Source organism: Agelaius tricolor, unplaced genomic scaffold, assembly GCF_023055355.1.
Source record: "Agelaius tricolor isolate 1412-34295 unplaced genomic scaffold, bAgeTri1.0.p SCAF_3, whole genome shotgun sequence".
Taxonomy (NCBI): domain Eukaryota; kingdom Metazoa; phylum Chordata; class Aves; order Passeriformes; family Icteridae; genus Agelaius; species Agelaius tricolor.
Genome location: NW_027269263.1, coordinates 1,218,002 through 1,234,234, shown reverse-complemented (window position 1 = coordinate 1,234,234; position 16,233 = coordinate 1,218,002). Strand labels below are relative to the sequence as shown.

General features: G+C 37.7%; 1 protein-coding gene across 1 annotated transcript in view; it reads left to right on the top strand.

Moving 5' to 3' along the window:
• Positions 1 to 16,233, top strand: part of PIK3C2G (phosphatidylinositol-4-phosphate 3-kinase catalytic subunit type 2 gamma) — a 194,332-nt gene that overhangs the window by 43,394 nt on the left and 134,705 nt on the right. The window contains exons 10-12 of the mRNA XM_071422100.1: positions 3,380 to 3,575; positions 6,293 to 6,415; positions 12,148 to 12,279. Of these exons, the coding sequence (XP_071278201.1) occupies positions 3,380 to 3,575; positions 6,293 to 6,415; positions 12,148 to 12,279 (451 nt within the window). The remainder of the gene's footprint in view (positions 1 to 3,379; positions 3,576 to 6,292; positions 6,416 to 12,147; positions 12,280 to 16,233) is intronic.

Below are 16,233 nucleotides of genomic sequence, written 5' to 3'. Positions count from 1 at the left end.
ACAGCAGGGAGACACTCTCTGTGTGTGCCCCGAGGGTACTGAGGGCACCTGGGCTGGGGGCAGACACTCTCTGTGTGTGCCCCGAGGGTACTGAGGGCATCTGGGCTGACAGCAGGGAGACACTGTCTGTGTGTGCCCTGAGGGTGCTGAGGGCACCTGGGCTGGCAGGGAGACACTCTCTGTGTGTGCCCCGAGGGTACTGAGGGCACCTGGGCTGGGCACCTGTGCAGCACAAGAGACACCAGAGACATCGGTGGAAGAGAAAGGGTCGATTCTTAGCAGGGGTTAATCCAAGGTTTTATTCCAGGAGTCCCAAAGGAGCTCCTGCACCTCAAGGGCCTCCTGCCGAGAGCCCCGGGAGATGTGCCAAGGTCACATTTAAAGGGAGGTGGAAACCGACAGTAGATAACATTTTACCAACCAATAAGTGACCCTAAGGGATGGGTACTGGGGGACAGACATATAGGACAGCGTATGGGGCAAGGCTTGGGGGGCTGACCCCTGGCCTCTGGCTCATCACTCGATGACTTGGACCGAAACTTCTGCATGGAGGGATGGGATGCAGAGTGATTGACAGAGAGCCAAGGTGGGGGTTTGGGGATGATCTCATCCTGGGAGAGGGATAACACAGGTAAAGGGAGGGGAGTACAGTCTGGGATAAACCATTTGGGAAAAATATGGGAATACAAAACAAAACTACTTTAGAGTATTACGAAATATAAAAATGCACTACAACACTGTGGAACTCTGTTCCTGATAATATCTTCATTCTGTATGTCCTAATAGTTAGATAAATAATGTTGAAGTCCATTTGTCTCCCCTGGCTGGCAGTGAAACTCTTGCCCCTCGGTTGTTCCATTGCTGCCTTCACCCCTCTCATGCTGTTAGAAAAACATGTTTTCTTTGGTTTTGTCTGCCTGTCTGGTTTTTACATATCTGACATCAGTTTTGTGACTCAGGTAAACCATGAAAATACTTTTTCTGCAAACAAGGTCAATGGGCAGTGCAGCTTGGAGGTAGCGATAGGCATCTTGCATCTTAATCACTTCCTTGTCTGGCACATGTACATTTTCTGTTATGGAAAATACTCCATTGTGTATTTTCTCCTGACTTTATTATTTGGGAATCCTTTGCTCACAGAGTATTCCCTTCTATCTGTGGCTTAGCTGAGATAGAATATATTACTTCTTGTTCTAGAGACAAAAATATGAAATGTTGCTTTACCACCTAGAATATAGATTGTGTTAAAACTCTATTTTCAGAGATTCTGAACTACCTTTTACCCTCTTTTGGAGAAAACACTGAGAAGGTTCTGTTCAGAAATCATTGACTTCAACAACCAATTTTCATAAATAAGGGGTTTGCTATTGCACCAAATTTGCCTGTCAACCACTTGGAACAGATTGGAAACAAGGAATCTCCTAAGGAGCTGTTGGTCCTTAATGAAAAAATAGTGTGGTACTTTTCAGATAAAATACTGGTTCAAATGACAGTCAGCCGATGTCCTCTTCTGGACCTCTTAAAAAGGTTCCATATGTATCACTATGGGTAAGTTCTTGGAATGTAAAATAATTCAGTGCAAATTAAACATTTAGTTTTTAGTTACTAAGTGATTGCACATCTGGGAATGAGAATTAAATGGTGTTCTAGGGGAAAAAAATCACTAGAGACAAAGATTTTTTCAAAACTATTGTGGTGAAGGATGATAAATGGTGAAAATGCTATAAAGGATAAATAAAAAAGGCAGTTAAAACCAAATGGTAGACAGAGAGAGTAGAAGGACTGAGGTTTTTTAGCCTATTGATCTCTAAAATTACTCAGTTTTCATATGAGGAAGATGATGACATTACAAGGCATAGTACTCTAGCCAGTCCTTCATACATGCAGTAATTTGCTGTCAATATTTTCAGAAGCAAACCTCATTATATGTCAAACTATTTCAATTTTATGTGTATTTCTATTGTTACATAATTAAAATTTGTCTATTATGAAATGAAGAGAAATAATTTCTTTGCACTGCTTGCAATGCATTTTGTTACTCAATAGTTCTGGGTAGTTACTGGTTTAAAGGCAAAAGGTATCAAAGGAGGAAAATAAAATTCCTGACTGAGGATAAGGTTTTTTTGGAAACATTTCTGTCAGGAAACAGGGATAGCTAAGTCTAGGGAATAGTGGTATCTGTATTTAAGGTTGGGCAGGACTGCTGCACCTATCCCAAGGATAAAAAGCTAATAGGAGTCTCAGGCTTCCTATTCCTGCATTGTTTCTTTTTCTTTTCTTTTTTCTTTCAATAGACACTATGAGCTGATAGATGGCTGCTGACTTCAGTGGCCAGACAAGTCCAGGGAATATTTCAAGAACTGTTAACAGGTGGTGAGAGTATGTTCTTGATCATGTAGAAAAATGTGAGTTAGAAGGGTAAAAAAAAAGGAGAATTTGGGGTTTTCCTCTTGGAAGACAAATCAGCCTGATCTTGGAACAATGCAATATACTCTGACACTTTCTCTCTCAACCTAGTCCATGCTTGAGAAATGAGTGCTCTTAACAGCTCTCTTCACTTGATGGAGGCTGCCAGGACTGGGGGTTTGAGTTTACGCTGGCAATCAGGCAACCCCAAGCTGCTCCAAAAACAGAGAGAGAAGATGGATAAAAGCCAGGAATTGAAAAAAAAAAAGGAAAAAGAGAAAAGAAAAAAGAAAAAAAAAAGTACTGCAGAGCTGAAGCCAGAGGGAATGACATAAATACATAAATACAAGTGTGGTAAAAATTAAGATACAGCCTGCATTTCATACCTATTTGTATAGCTATGTATTTGAGTGACCATTTTTGTGTCATATTATCACCAACCCATTACTACCTGAATGCTGAGTTTTTAAGGTTGTAGCTGCTGTTTTATATGTTTTATTAATTGTTTACCTACAGTTGCAACAGCTTTGTAGTCTTAAAATTTAACCAGTGCCTTTTCTCCCTTCTACTGCTGCCTTGCCAGTTCCCTTGAAGTAAGTAGCTACTTAGCTGCTGAAATGACAGAATACCTACTTGATAAAAATCCTTCCAGAACAAAAATTCAAAGACTCAAATGGCGTATCTGAGGTACCCAGTAGCTTGCTGTAGTTGAAAATGCTTACTTTGAAAATGCCTTAATTTGAAAATGCCTTAATTTGAAAGCTCTGTAATGAAAGTCTGTTAAGGATACACCAGAAATGAGCTATGGCACTTTCAGAAGCACAGATGGCTAATTGGCTTCAGTTGCAGGTTATGTCATTTCAATTAAATTTTATTAGGAAGCATTTCAAAGCCATAACTGATGGTTTAGGATAAATATAGTTCTTCATAAATGACCTATTGCTAACCTTTATTTATTCCTGTCTCCTCTCAGTGTTAATAGAGGCTGCTGTGACTGAGCTCTCCATGGCCATCTCTCATCTCATCCATGCCTACAGCAGCAGCTTTGATGCAAATTTCCAGCTTGCCAGCATCCCTAGGAGCCCTTTGTGTGCAGACATCAGCCTGAATTCCCAGCTGAGCTTCACTGTTTGCGCTGCCCATAACATCCCAGAAGCCTGGGTGACCGGGTAGGAGGAGGGCTCATAAAATCATGTCTTTTCTCTTTGACAAAAGTAATTTTTCACAGACACCAGCTCACCTCTGCTTTGGTGGTGGTCCTAAATTAATGTTAGAGACTGTGTGATGCACACCAAGGCTGATTGGACTGGGAATTGGTATGGTCTCAGCAAGAAGGGTTGGAGGCCAGCTTGCCAAGTGAAACAAAGGGGTGGTTTTGCTTGAACCCAGTCTCAGTGAGGCTTTCTCAGCAATTTCTGCTCTTGGTTTGTTCCAGCCTTGTCATGTGGCTAAGCACCTGAATTGGTGATGTCCTTCATAGATGTGATTGAAGTTTAGAGATCCAAGTATACCTGCTATCAGCATACCACAAGAAAACAAAAACACAGAATTATAGAAATAGAATTTTGATAGAAAAAAGAGACAATTACATAAAAAGCTAATAGAAAAATTGTCTTCTGTACTGCTCAAATTTGGTAAAACTAATTGTCTCATCAAGTAGCTGCTGTTCCTAGTCTGAGCAAAACTGGTGTTCTGCTCTTACCACTCCAGTGTGATCAAAGGGGGACAGGTGAACACAGTCTGGCAGCATTATTTTAATGAGTTAAAATGTTGTTCTCAAAGTTTTTGTTAATTTTCCCATTGCTCCCTCTTTAGTTTCAATCCCAAATGACTATGAGATCATTTGCATTAGACTGTGAGCAAGAGACTGTGCTATACAGCATTATCTGTAATTAGCCATTTAACAAAAATCTGAGGGACTTTGCATTAGTTAAGGTAATAAATACAGAACTAGAATCACTATCCTGATTTCAGCTGGTTATACCATTCCCACTGCATTTTATGTTTTATCAGAAAAATGTGATATTACACCTAGCCTAAAGGCCACTGATGAGTTCAGTGCTATGTTGGAGCACACAAAAATGAGAATCTTTCTTTCTCCTAATCCCTCTTTCCAGTCTTTCCAATATTCATAACTGGCATGGACTTGTTAACATGAACTGCTGCTCTAACTCATGGTTTCCTCAAATTCTTTTATTGACATTGTTCACATGCATGCTCCCCATTCTTATTTTTCTCCACTGCATGAATTCATGCTGGCAGTTTCCCTTTCCAAAGATCACATTATGATCTTGCAGCTGTTTTAAGATGTATTTTAACATGTCTATATTCCTGCATATGTATAATGTATAAAATGTTTTCTATAAGAAAGTATATACATTATGATATATAATATATATGTATCAGTACTTTTGTTTAAAAAGCTGAACTTAATAATTTGATTGTATGTAAACCTTTTATTTCCTGAACTATCCTCCAACTCTTTGTAAAGTTTAGACTCTTTAGTGTGTTAGGGGAAGTATTTCCTAGTCCTATAAGGTAATTTTTCCTTCTCTGAACTGACACCTCATAGGTACTGAAGACTACAGATAATTTTCTTTCAATTAAAAGAAAAAAAGAGGGAAATCCCCCAAATCCACTACAATAATTATAAAATATATTATAATGTTCTGGAAGAGATAAGCCATCATTCTTCTAAATATGGCAAAGTCAGGCACTTTCAGTCTGTGACTGCCTCAAATTTCCTGTTCATATTTGACTGTTTCCCATGTTCATCAGTCTTGTCCAGAATGAGATCTAAATCTGAGTCTGGCAGGAAGATCTGGAAGTTACAAGACTAATTAGGAACATTAGTAATTTATAATCTATTTTGACTAATATTTTAAAATATTTCAGTAAGAGGAATATGAATAAAGAGATATTCCCAGACCCAAATTTCACTCTGAAGCTGCTCAGTTCATTTTCTGAAGGCCAACACAGAGGGCTTTAATGCTTCTGCAGTAAAAATGTATATATTCCCTTGAGTACTGATCTGGTTTTTACAGATTGGGAAAAGAAGGTATAAATAGAATCATAGAATACCCTGGGTTAAAAAGAGCCTTAAAGATCATCCATTCCACCCCTACAGGGCAGGGACACCTCTGACTATCCCAGGTTGCTCAGAGCTCCATCCACCCTGGCCTTAGACACATCCAGAGATCCAAGGGCAACCACAGCTACTCTTGGCACCCTGTGCCAGGGCCTGCCCACCCTCACAGGGAAGAATTTCATCCTAATATCCAATCTAAACCTAGCCTACTTCAGTTTAAAGCTTTCCCTTTTCCTATCACTACATTCCCTTGTAAAATATCCCTCCTCAGCCCCCTTTGGGTGCTCTAATGTCCCCCTGGAGCCTTTTCTTCTCCAGGCTGAACAAGCCCTGTTCCCTCAGTCTTCCCAGGAGAGGTGCCCCAGCCCTCCGAGCATCTTTGTGTCCCCCTCTGGACCTGCTCTGACAGTTCCATGTCTTTCATGTGCTGGGGGCCCCCAGGGCTGGATGCAGTTCCCCAGGTGGGAGATTTCTTGTTGACTCTAGGATGAGCAAGCACCAACACTTCACTTATGTCCAAATTTTCGTTCACTGCAATAATGGGAAAAAAAAATAATGTCAAAAACTTGGAACAGGACACAGGTGTCTTTGAGACTTCTCTTTAATTCAGAACTTTAGGGAAAAAAACCCCAAAAATCTTAAAAACCCCTCCATGCACACATTACGGTGATATGAATTATTATAATTCCTTTTCTCATGTAAGGATGGATTTTCATAAGGTCCTGAGTGGTTGGATCCAAATATGCTGTGCTGGACATAGTATATTACAATAAATTAACTTTTTTTTCTCTTTTGTAGCTACAAAATTTTTTCTTTTTCCTGTTTACTAACCTATGCTGGGAAGACAATATGTCAAGTGAAGATTTGCAAAAATACTCCAGTTAAAAAATCCTTCTTTTTCCTGGCTGACTGGAATGAGAAGTAAGTTTTGGTCTGTGTTTGATATATATTTGTCAGACAGATATTACACATCCAATGTTCATTTAAAAAAAACAAAACCAGCATATTTTTTATGCATGTTCTTCTGAGACAATTAAACTGCATGGAATACATAGAAACTTAGAGAGATTGGAATAAGAAAGAAATGGGAGAGCTAGAGGTAGGGGAATAGGACTGAGGTACGTCTGGTCTGACAAAAATCTAAACTAAGCTGGTCTGTGATTTTGACTTGAGAGGTCCAGGAGTGCTGGAACTGAAAGCAGATGAAACCAAAGGCTGTATTTCTGTTCCTTTGAGGAGTTCCACCTTTTGGATCTACCTTTAATACATTTGAAACCCAGCTTGAGAAACTACTTTAACTTTTCTTCATGGTCTTTTTTTTTACCAAACAAGGCTGTTTGGGTTGTTCGGTTGGGGTCTTATTTGTTTGTTTGCTTCTTTAATTTTTGGAGGGCTATTTTATTTGGTTGTTTGTTGTTATGGTTTTGGGTTTTTTTATTAGAAGGATTTGCAGTTTTACAATGAAGACCTTAATTTGAGACTAGCATTTTAGGATAAAGGCTGCTAATTACCTGTCTCTCACACTCAGTCAACATTCATTTAAGGCAATGGCATGAAAAAAAGCATATTTGCAATAGATGAGACAGAGATACACCTTTTTTATGATTTTGTGGTGATATGGAATTCTGTCAGCTTCTTGAAACTGACATATTTGTGTTTACAATATTTGAAATTTTTGGTGTTTTACATCACTGTATACTGTATTCTAAACCTGAAAGCAGCTTGATTACATTAGAATTGAACAGAGACCACAAGTCTGAAAAGGTTTGGTTTTGGGGTTTTTTCCTAATCACAATTATAATTGTATGTGTAATTATTAACTTCTGTTTGCCTTTTTCTGAAACACACATCAGCATCAAACTGGTCAAATGGAAGAAGAGCTTTCCATGTCAAACACATTTATCTTAGTGGAAGGATATAAGAAGATTAGTATGTCAGTGTATGATTAAGAAACAAGAAACAAAATGGGTGAACTTCTGCTAAGTGTCCAAATAAGGCCCTTGATGCCTTCTGAACGCTGCCCTGGAACAGAGGATGGATGTTAAAGAATAAAGCAGGGATTTATTTAAAGGATCTCCTCCATGGATCCACCTTGGGCAGCACAAGAGCCCAGCCAGGCCTGCACCCAAGATGAACCAAAATGGCCCCAAAATGCACCACTGGGCACGGGGTCTGTCACTGTGATCAGTTCTGCTCCATTTGCATCTTGCAGTTCATTGTCCAATTCCAGCTTTAGCCCCTGCAGTCCCATCCTGCTTGTTTTTCTCTCTCCAGCCCACGTTGTTTGTGCTCTTGGGGCTGAGATTTGGGTCATTTGTCCTTGGTGCCCAGCTGGAGCAGGAATTGTTTTGTCTCCCTGCTCTGTGCAGAGAGCTCACCATCCCCTAATAGGAACCCAGACCCACACACTAAAGCAGCACAGAATCTGAAAAATATAAGAGCTAAAATCTGAGGCATCACACTCAGTTGTGTCCATAGCATATAAGTACATATCCCTCAGTCTTTTGTATGATTGGCAAGCAGCTGCTATCCTTGTGTTTAAAAAATCATAGTATTCCCTTTTCCTCTGTAGGAATTTTCACCTTGTCAGGGTTTCGGTCAAGTAATTTCTTATGGTATATACAGGCAGATAACATTGAAGGGTATAAGGAGGATTATATTTCTTATGAGCAGTTTTGGCTTCTAAAAGGTGGCTAATGCTTTTCTGGAATTCATGTTACAAAACATTTGCTAAAACAGAAGATAGATAGAATAAGTGTTTAGTGTAACTGAAGCAGAAATTTTTCTCTGTTTCATGAAAATGTAAAGCAATCAGCCTGAAGCTTCAGGCTTTCCATTGAAGCTTCTCCCTTGCAAAATCATTATTAAATGTGCACAATTCCATCCAAATCTTGTAGGAAAAAGAAGAAATTAAATATGCAGACCACATCCTTTCATAGGTCATAGATGCTTGTAAGAGACTCTTAATGTCAGATCTAGAAGTGTGTGAAACATAATAGCATCAGTTTGGGAGAGCATCTTTTTACTTTTTATTGTTGCTTGATTTTCAAAAAAAAATTTCAAAATACATTTCAAATAAATTCTAAAGTAAAAACCCAGAAATTTCTATCTATCTGGTAGGATTTTTAATATTTCCCTCAAACATTGAAGGTATGCACATATTTTCTGCCTCTAATTGATTGACCTAGATTTGTTTAAGTCTCAATATATGAGGGGAGGTTTCTTGAACCCCTTGTCCTGAGGTCTAGGCTGAGAATCTGGAGAACCAGGTATGCCATTATGTTTTTTATGTTTAACATGTATCCGGAACTGGATTTTGTAAAAAAAATGCTCTTTTTGAGTCAAAATAGAGATGCCAGGTGAGCATTTTAAATTAGCTAGCAGCCTTAAATGGAGAGGAGGTTTAGATTAGATGTTGGTAAGAAATTCTTTACTCTGAGGGTGGAGAGACCCTGGCACATGTTGCCCAGAGAAGCTGATCACAGCTGTTAAAAATGAATGGGGTAAAAGGTCACCAGGAAGAGCATCTGTTACATTAGGAAGTCAGATATTCTCTATATAGCTATGGATCATTCGGGCCATAAAATAAACCTAGCTAATTCAAAATAAGTTCTGATCTTACATTAGGATTGATTTGAACAGGGGAAAAAAAGTGTTTTGGTGATGAGGAATCTAGGTAGAGAGCTTCTGCCAAAGACAAGGCTTGTTTTATTTCCTCATTTTCATGAATTTAGTTTCTGTTTTCAAGTACTTCAACCAGTTAGTGTCTAAACTTGACCATGATGGGGTTTTATGTATAAATATAATCCATTTTCTGTTAAAGTCTGTTATCATATTTAATCTTTCCCAAAATGTTCTCAGAAATGATGGAAATAATTTGATTCCTAAGAAGCTTGCCTTGTGCAGTGCTTCTTCTGTTTGTTCTTTTTTGAGAGTATAGTTTTGCTTTAGAACTTGTAAATTACCTTTGGAAAGTGTGATTTTCTTCTTGATGCAGAGTCCAAACAGGCTGGTACCATTTAACATATAATGTGTAAAGTCCAAATTTGCCCCCCTTATTCTCTCATCAATTTCATTTTCTGGTGGCTGAGATCTCTTAGTTATTTTCTTTGGTCTTAGCTGGTTGCTCTTGATGCATTTATTTCACCATCTCCTCTTTTTCCATCTTTCATAATTTATGTTAAACCTACAGACACAAAGTATGGAATTAACATTAAGTCAACAATTCATCACCTCAGATACTTTCTTGGCACTGGATTTCCCTCTTCTCCCTATTTTGCTTGGCTTGTCTGTTTTGTTTCCATTCTCTCTGGGTTGCCCCAGAGCTTTTCTGTGTTGAGTGCTTTTAGGAAACAAGTTGTATAACTTTATCTGAATCCTGTGAATGGCACAATCTCAGTGAGCTGCTTCTTTGTCTCATTTCTGGCCAGAGTTCCATCCCTTCTTCTTAGTCCACTTGGCTCAGCCTCCTGCAGTCACAAAGGCTGAGACCAACTGGGTAAATTCAGATAGGCATTAATTAAAGTTCTGTCTTGGTTTCGCATTAAAGAAGTGATGTTTTAGGAGAGGCTGTTGGTAGTTTTCTCTGTGTCTGACAAAAAGAACTAATTAGTGATGGCTTTGAGAGTTGGTAGTCTGTTGAACTACTAAGAAGCTGTACATGCTGTTGTGTAAAACATGTTAAACATAAAAAAATCTTGGGAAATCTTGGCCAGGAAATCTCAAATTAGCAAACCAAAACCACTACAAGTTCTTAAAAGCAATACAGATATTCCTCTTCTTTGTGTATCACGTCTCCAGAAGGGCAATTTTGGTCCTCTTTGGCCCATACTTCAACTCTTGAGATGTGTAACTTGTCAGAGTTTCCAGGCTTTTTTCCTGCTAGAAGTAGTGGTGCATGTGTCCTAGGGAAACTCTAGCAAGCATTTGGTTTCTGCAGTGATGATATTGAGTGTTTTTCTTCACTGCTCCAAGTTCAGACAGAGTGTTAACAGTTGTCTGTATCGCAAAATGCATGTCTTGATGTTTTTATTACTGTCTCTTCAAATCATTAATGGTTCTTAAAGTTAATTCTGTCAAACATTTTTATGTAACAAATGTTGTTGGCCTCAGTGAAAAAGACAGAACAAGTTATTTTTAGCAGGTAAACCAGTTCAGTTTTCCAATAACTGTTTCTAACTAATTATGAGTAAGGAAGAGGTCATGAGACAGGGAAAGCAGACTTGAAAGTGATAAATAGGGACACATGGTAAGACAGTTGAGAATTGCTTCTCAATTCTGTTCCTGGTAATCAGAAAGAGTGGGAAATGGCTGTCTTGCTTTGTTATTCAAAGAGGGAGGTGTGCAAATTTGCATCATTTCCAAATGTTGGAAGACTGATGCTCTGAAATTTTGACATTAATGCTGATTTGGAGTAGTTCAGATTTTCAGCTAAACCCATCTAATTTCTTTCAGTAGCTCCTCAGCACAGTCCAGGAAACTTTCCCAAATCCAATAGAAATTGATAGATTTGGAACTGGGAGCAAAATCGTATGCAGATTTTTCCTTTCACTATTACCACGTCTTACTTCTAGCACCCATAATTCTTATGTTTTACAGGCCAATATGCTTTTAAAATGCAGTTTTTCCTTTTGCTTGCTGTTTAAGTGTGACTATATCTTTTTAAAATTGCTGAGTTGCATTCTTTTGTCACTCTATTACTCAGATTTATCTTTTCGTCTGTTTTCTTAATCTCCAGTTTATGCAGATCTTTTGTTTTCCTAATGATTATATTATCAATGTGGAATAATCCTTTTAGCTCCTAGCTCCTTATATTGATTTTGTTTATACAGAAAAAAAATGTAATTAATTTTACTCTCTGCTTAAGAAATTTGAGTTTCTACTGAATGTACATGGAAAAGGCTAGAAAATTATCTGTTCAGGAAAAAGAAAATGCAGACTTGTGTGGGTAATAACACATGTGATCTTTCCATACAGCATGTAACTATCTGGTTCTTGAAATCATTCCAAGTCATTATTTTAGATAAATTTTCATAAACTGTATAAATGAACTGAATGACCAAGCAAGCTAGTGGTCAATGCAAAGTCGAGATGAATATTGATGAAAAATTAGTTTTCTCACTAAAAAATGCAAATCTGTCATTGCTGTTAAAACAACATCTGCCTTTAACTTGTGGTTCAGAAACATCACAACACCAAAGCACACCTGAACAAGAGAATGATTATCATTCAGCAAATCTTGGCTTTTTAAGTGGTGTTTTCCTCTGAAGACACAAGACAACCAATAACTGCTACTTGACAATTCTCCCTTAACAGGCTCCTTATTGTGAAATAGCCTTTCACTGATAAGGTAATTCCAAAGCAAAGTTTAATTAAGTTCTTCCTCCCTTTGCCAGCTCTAGTAGTTACCACTGAAGTGAATGAGTTTCTATCTGCCTCTTCTCAAATGCTGGGACTCAGGTTAATGGTTGCCAATGCTCATCAATGTATTGAAGGGATCTGTCAGCTGCATTTTCCTTCAGAGTGAAACTTCTGTAATTTATAGCTCAATATATGTGTTAGAACATGTAGAAAAATGTGGAAAGAACCCACTTGTTGTAACAATGCTCATATATTTTACCTTTTATTTTTTCTCTTTTCTGGTTTTCTTTTAGGGTCAACTTCCCTCTACGAATAAAGGCTCTTCCAAGGGAAACTATGCTGACAATAAAACTTCTGGGAGTAAACGGTGCCTCTAAACATACAGAAGTGCTTGCTTGGACATGCTGCCCATTGTATGCAAAGGAGTAAGTTCAGTTTTGCATGACCTTAAGAAAAGACCATTCTTGAATAGTGTTGGAGACTACAATGTGGGAGAAATATAAAAAGAAAAAATTACTAATTTCAGGACCTCCTGTAATAAAACTGAGAGGGTCACTCACAGCAAACTGCTTTGGATGTGCCAGTAAGAATACATCCACAGATGTCTTTTTCCTTTCTTTTCTCTCTTTCTTTTCGCCCTCTTTTTTCTCCCTCTCTTTTCTCTCTTTCTCCCTCCCTTCCCTCCCTTCCCTCTTACCTCCCTTCCGTCTTTCCCTCCCTCCTTTTCTAGTTTTAGGTGACTCTTTAACACTTTCTCTTTCTTCTTCACAATGGTTGTTTTTTGGGGTTTGTTTTCTGTTCTCACACACATTCATTCTGCTGAAATTGGGACAGTTAGTGGTGACCACAATGAGCACTTTTCACTCTCCACACCACTTTAGAAGCTTTCTTCTCTTTTCTAACCACTTCTTTCTGCACAGTACACAATGTAACAGTGGTTTAAAGGTGCTTGTAGTTTGAATGTCTCTGCAGTGAAGTACAAATACCCAAGGTAAATTTTCTGCAGTGCTCTAAATGTTTCAGTAGCACTGAGACACCTGAATTTAGACTGAGTCTTTGCAGTGTTAGGAGTTTTTTATTTGGGCTCCATAGCCCTGCAGTACCCTCTGTGCAATAGAGGGATATGTTCAAGCCCCCCATATTTCTAGATTAGCATCAACCTCTAAGCTGTAGCTCTTTACTTATCTTGAGACATCTTGATCTACTTCTCTACATGGTGGCAATCACCATTCAAAACAAAACAAAAAAGCTGATTGCACATATTAATTTGCTATATTTGATAGACCTTGTGTTTCCTTGAGCTTTTAATCTGAGAGGTGTAGAAAATGATTTGGACTGGGATAGATGCCTTTTCCATATTTTCAGAGGAAACTCGAGGTAACTCTGCTCTTTTGTGACTTAGTGTGTAGAGCACTTAGCTTGAAGGAAGGAAAGAAGTATGAATCAAATCTTTGCTGCAAGGATTGCTGGGGCAATTTATTCAATTACTTTTTTCCATAGCCTTAGGAAGGGCACTTCACTCTTCCATTGTGTATACATTTTTAAAGAAAGCATGAATTGTGTTTGAGGCATGATAACTTACTGAGGGAACACTTACCCCATTTACCTCCAAAGGTTCCTATAGGAGAATTCTGTTCTCGAGGACCTGTGTTGTTCTGGAGAATTTCTTCTTTGCCAGTGTTCAAATCCAAAAGGAATGACTTTTGGAAGGCCTGAAAGTCCTCAACTCCCTGTGAGGTATACTTTTTCATGTATGCCATCAGAGCAAGAACGTTGTTTTTTGTTAGGTAAATGCCCACACTACCCTGATGGTTTGAAAAATTTGGCTGCAAAATGGCTCTGTTCTTTCCTGGAACACATAATCAGCAGAGTGAAGGGGATAGAGGGCCACTTTCCTTTCATTTGCTGTGTAATTGGAGAGATCACTGCTGAAGTGACCCTTCAAAGCAGAAATCAAGGTTGAGTTGTTGCAGGAATGATTTAGGAATAGCACATTCAACACCCCCTAATCTGATAGCTGTGTCATTTGCAATTACAGTAATTACCACCACAAAGAAGCCTAAATGCCTTTTTCTCCTTTGGCCAACCACAGCTCCATAGGATTATTTATTCTCTGTGATTTCAATTGATAGACAAACTGGTCTGAAAATAAGAATTGCCCTGAAAATCCCCTGTCTGCTGGAATGCAACTAAACTTTCCAGACTTATTTCAATAGAGTACTTCTGAACTTGGAAGTATGTACCAAGAAAAGATTTGTACTTCCAGTGTCATGCTAATATGTCAAGAGCACCTTGTATTACTGCAAAGATTATGGTATTAGGGTTTTTAAATAACAAACTCTGTGAATGTGTGTAAAGAGATTAAAGAAATCTGACCAGAAAATCTTTGACAAAACATTTCTAGCTTGGAAAATAACACTTTCTCAAAATAAAACTTTCCTCAGAGGTGAATTTGAGTTCTAAAAAAGTCTTAACATTCTTATGTCTAGAATTTAATTTACTGGGGAAAGGACAGAAATAAGCTTTTTGAAGAAGCCAGCTGCCCTGAGGTATTTGCCTGGGTCACCAAACATCCTGGTTCAAATCCTTGTCCTGGTTGGCTGGTTGGTCTCTTCTCAGGGTCAATGAAGATAAGGACACAGTATGGTTCTTCTTTTCCTATTCAGATGCTTGATAAAAAGAAAAAAAATGATTGTTTTTTTAAACATTGGAAAAAGAAAATAAATGTCAAACATGTTTTTTTTAAATACTGTTCCTCATTTCTGTCCTGTTATATCATTGTCTGATTAAAACCACAGAAATTCTAGTCAAAGTTATTTGACTAGAATTATGTTAAAGAGAGAAGGAAAAAAAAAAACCAACAGTTTTGTGTTATTCCCAGGTATTGTTTAGAATCTTGATCTGTTAGGGCAAAAGAACGCTAATTAAAAAGTCTCTGAATTTGCTCCTCTTTGTAAATTTTATATCTAATTTCTTTTCTCAAGCAACTATTTTTATTGTATGGTCACGTCCCATCTTTGTATTTTAATACTTTAATTTGAACTGAAGATTAAAAAATATGAACTTAATATGTATACAAATTCTTTTAATTTGTTTCAAGAGGTGTGAATTTTCTCATGCCTATAAACACGACCGTGTTGAAGTCTCTTGCCAGGTCCAAGTAGTTATTTGTAGTTATTTGCTGAGAGTTTACCACTCCCATTTTCCTCTAAAAAATATGAATCAGATTGGATAAGAAGTGAATTTATTTATTTATTTATTTATAAAGAATCAAATCTAGCTCTTTAAATAAAGCATATTACTTATTTTTTTATATTGCAATCTCTTTTTCTCACCTGGCCCATTTTGAAACCACACAATACCTAAAAACATCCTCAAGAATTTGGCCAGCTTTAGGGTTTTTGTTGTTGCTAAAGACTTGTCAGTGAACAGATGTTTAGCAAATTTGCTTTATTTATATTATTTACTGAATTCTAGCGTTATCTTGTACTCTTGTCACAGTTTTCTTGCAGTGTGTAGATTTATGACATGATTAGCTGCTGGATACACACTGTAGCCTTAGCCAAATGTTTTGGGACTCCTGCTTATCAAACTGACTTCCTGAAAGTATTCTCCAAGCATTGCCTAAATTGACTTGTTTACTTTTAAAATCATTGCATTTAAGGTAATTTTGTGATTGTATATTTTTGGAACAAAAATTACAAAGTAATCAGTGGTGTGCAATGCAAAAATTTTTTTGAAGTCTGGAATAATTTTGTACTCAATGTAATTATAACTTAGAAATTTATCCTACAAATTTTGGGAAGTTATTTAAACTAGAAACTGTGGGGATGGAGGTTGTGGTCCTTATAAATGTCTGCAGTACATTTAGCATTAATTTGTAGTTGAAAATTGTCTCTAGTTTGAATTTTCTAGAACTCTGTAGTATTTGTAATTATAATAAAGGAGTTATTTCACAGTATCATTCCAATGCAGAATTAAGACTGCTTGAGTCATGAGATATGGGAAAGGGTTTTTTAATATATTTTAGCAGCTTTGCATTTCCTTTAAATTTAACCTCAACTCTCAACTTCTGAGACTTATAATGTCAGCTTTGGGGACACTTTACATTATTTTTACACAGTACTTTGTCCTGATTTTCCCATTTTATTCAGCCTAAGCAGTAGCCCTACTCTAATATTATGTACATTTTTGAATGAACACAGTGATCATGAGTGTAGCTGCCTACTTGCCCAGTAGGTGAGCCATCACATCTTCTTTTCTGAGCCTTGTCAGAGACTTGACTTCAAACAGAAGCCCTAAATCAGCGCCAGTAGAGCCTTTGGTGGTGCATCTCTATCAAGAAGTCTCATTAGATGCTAGAGGCAGTTCAAAAAGGG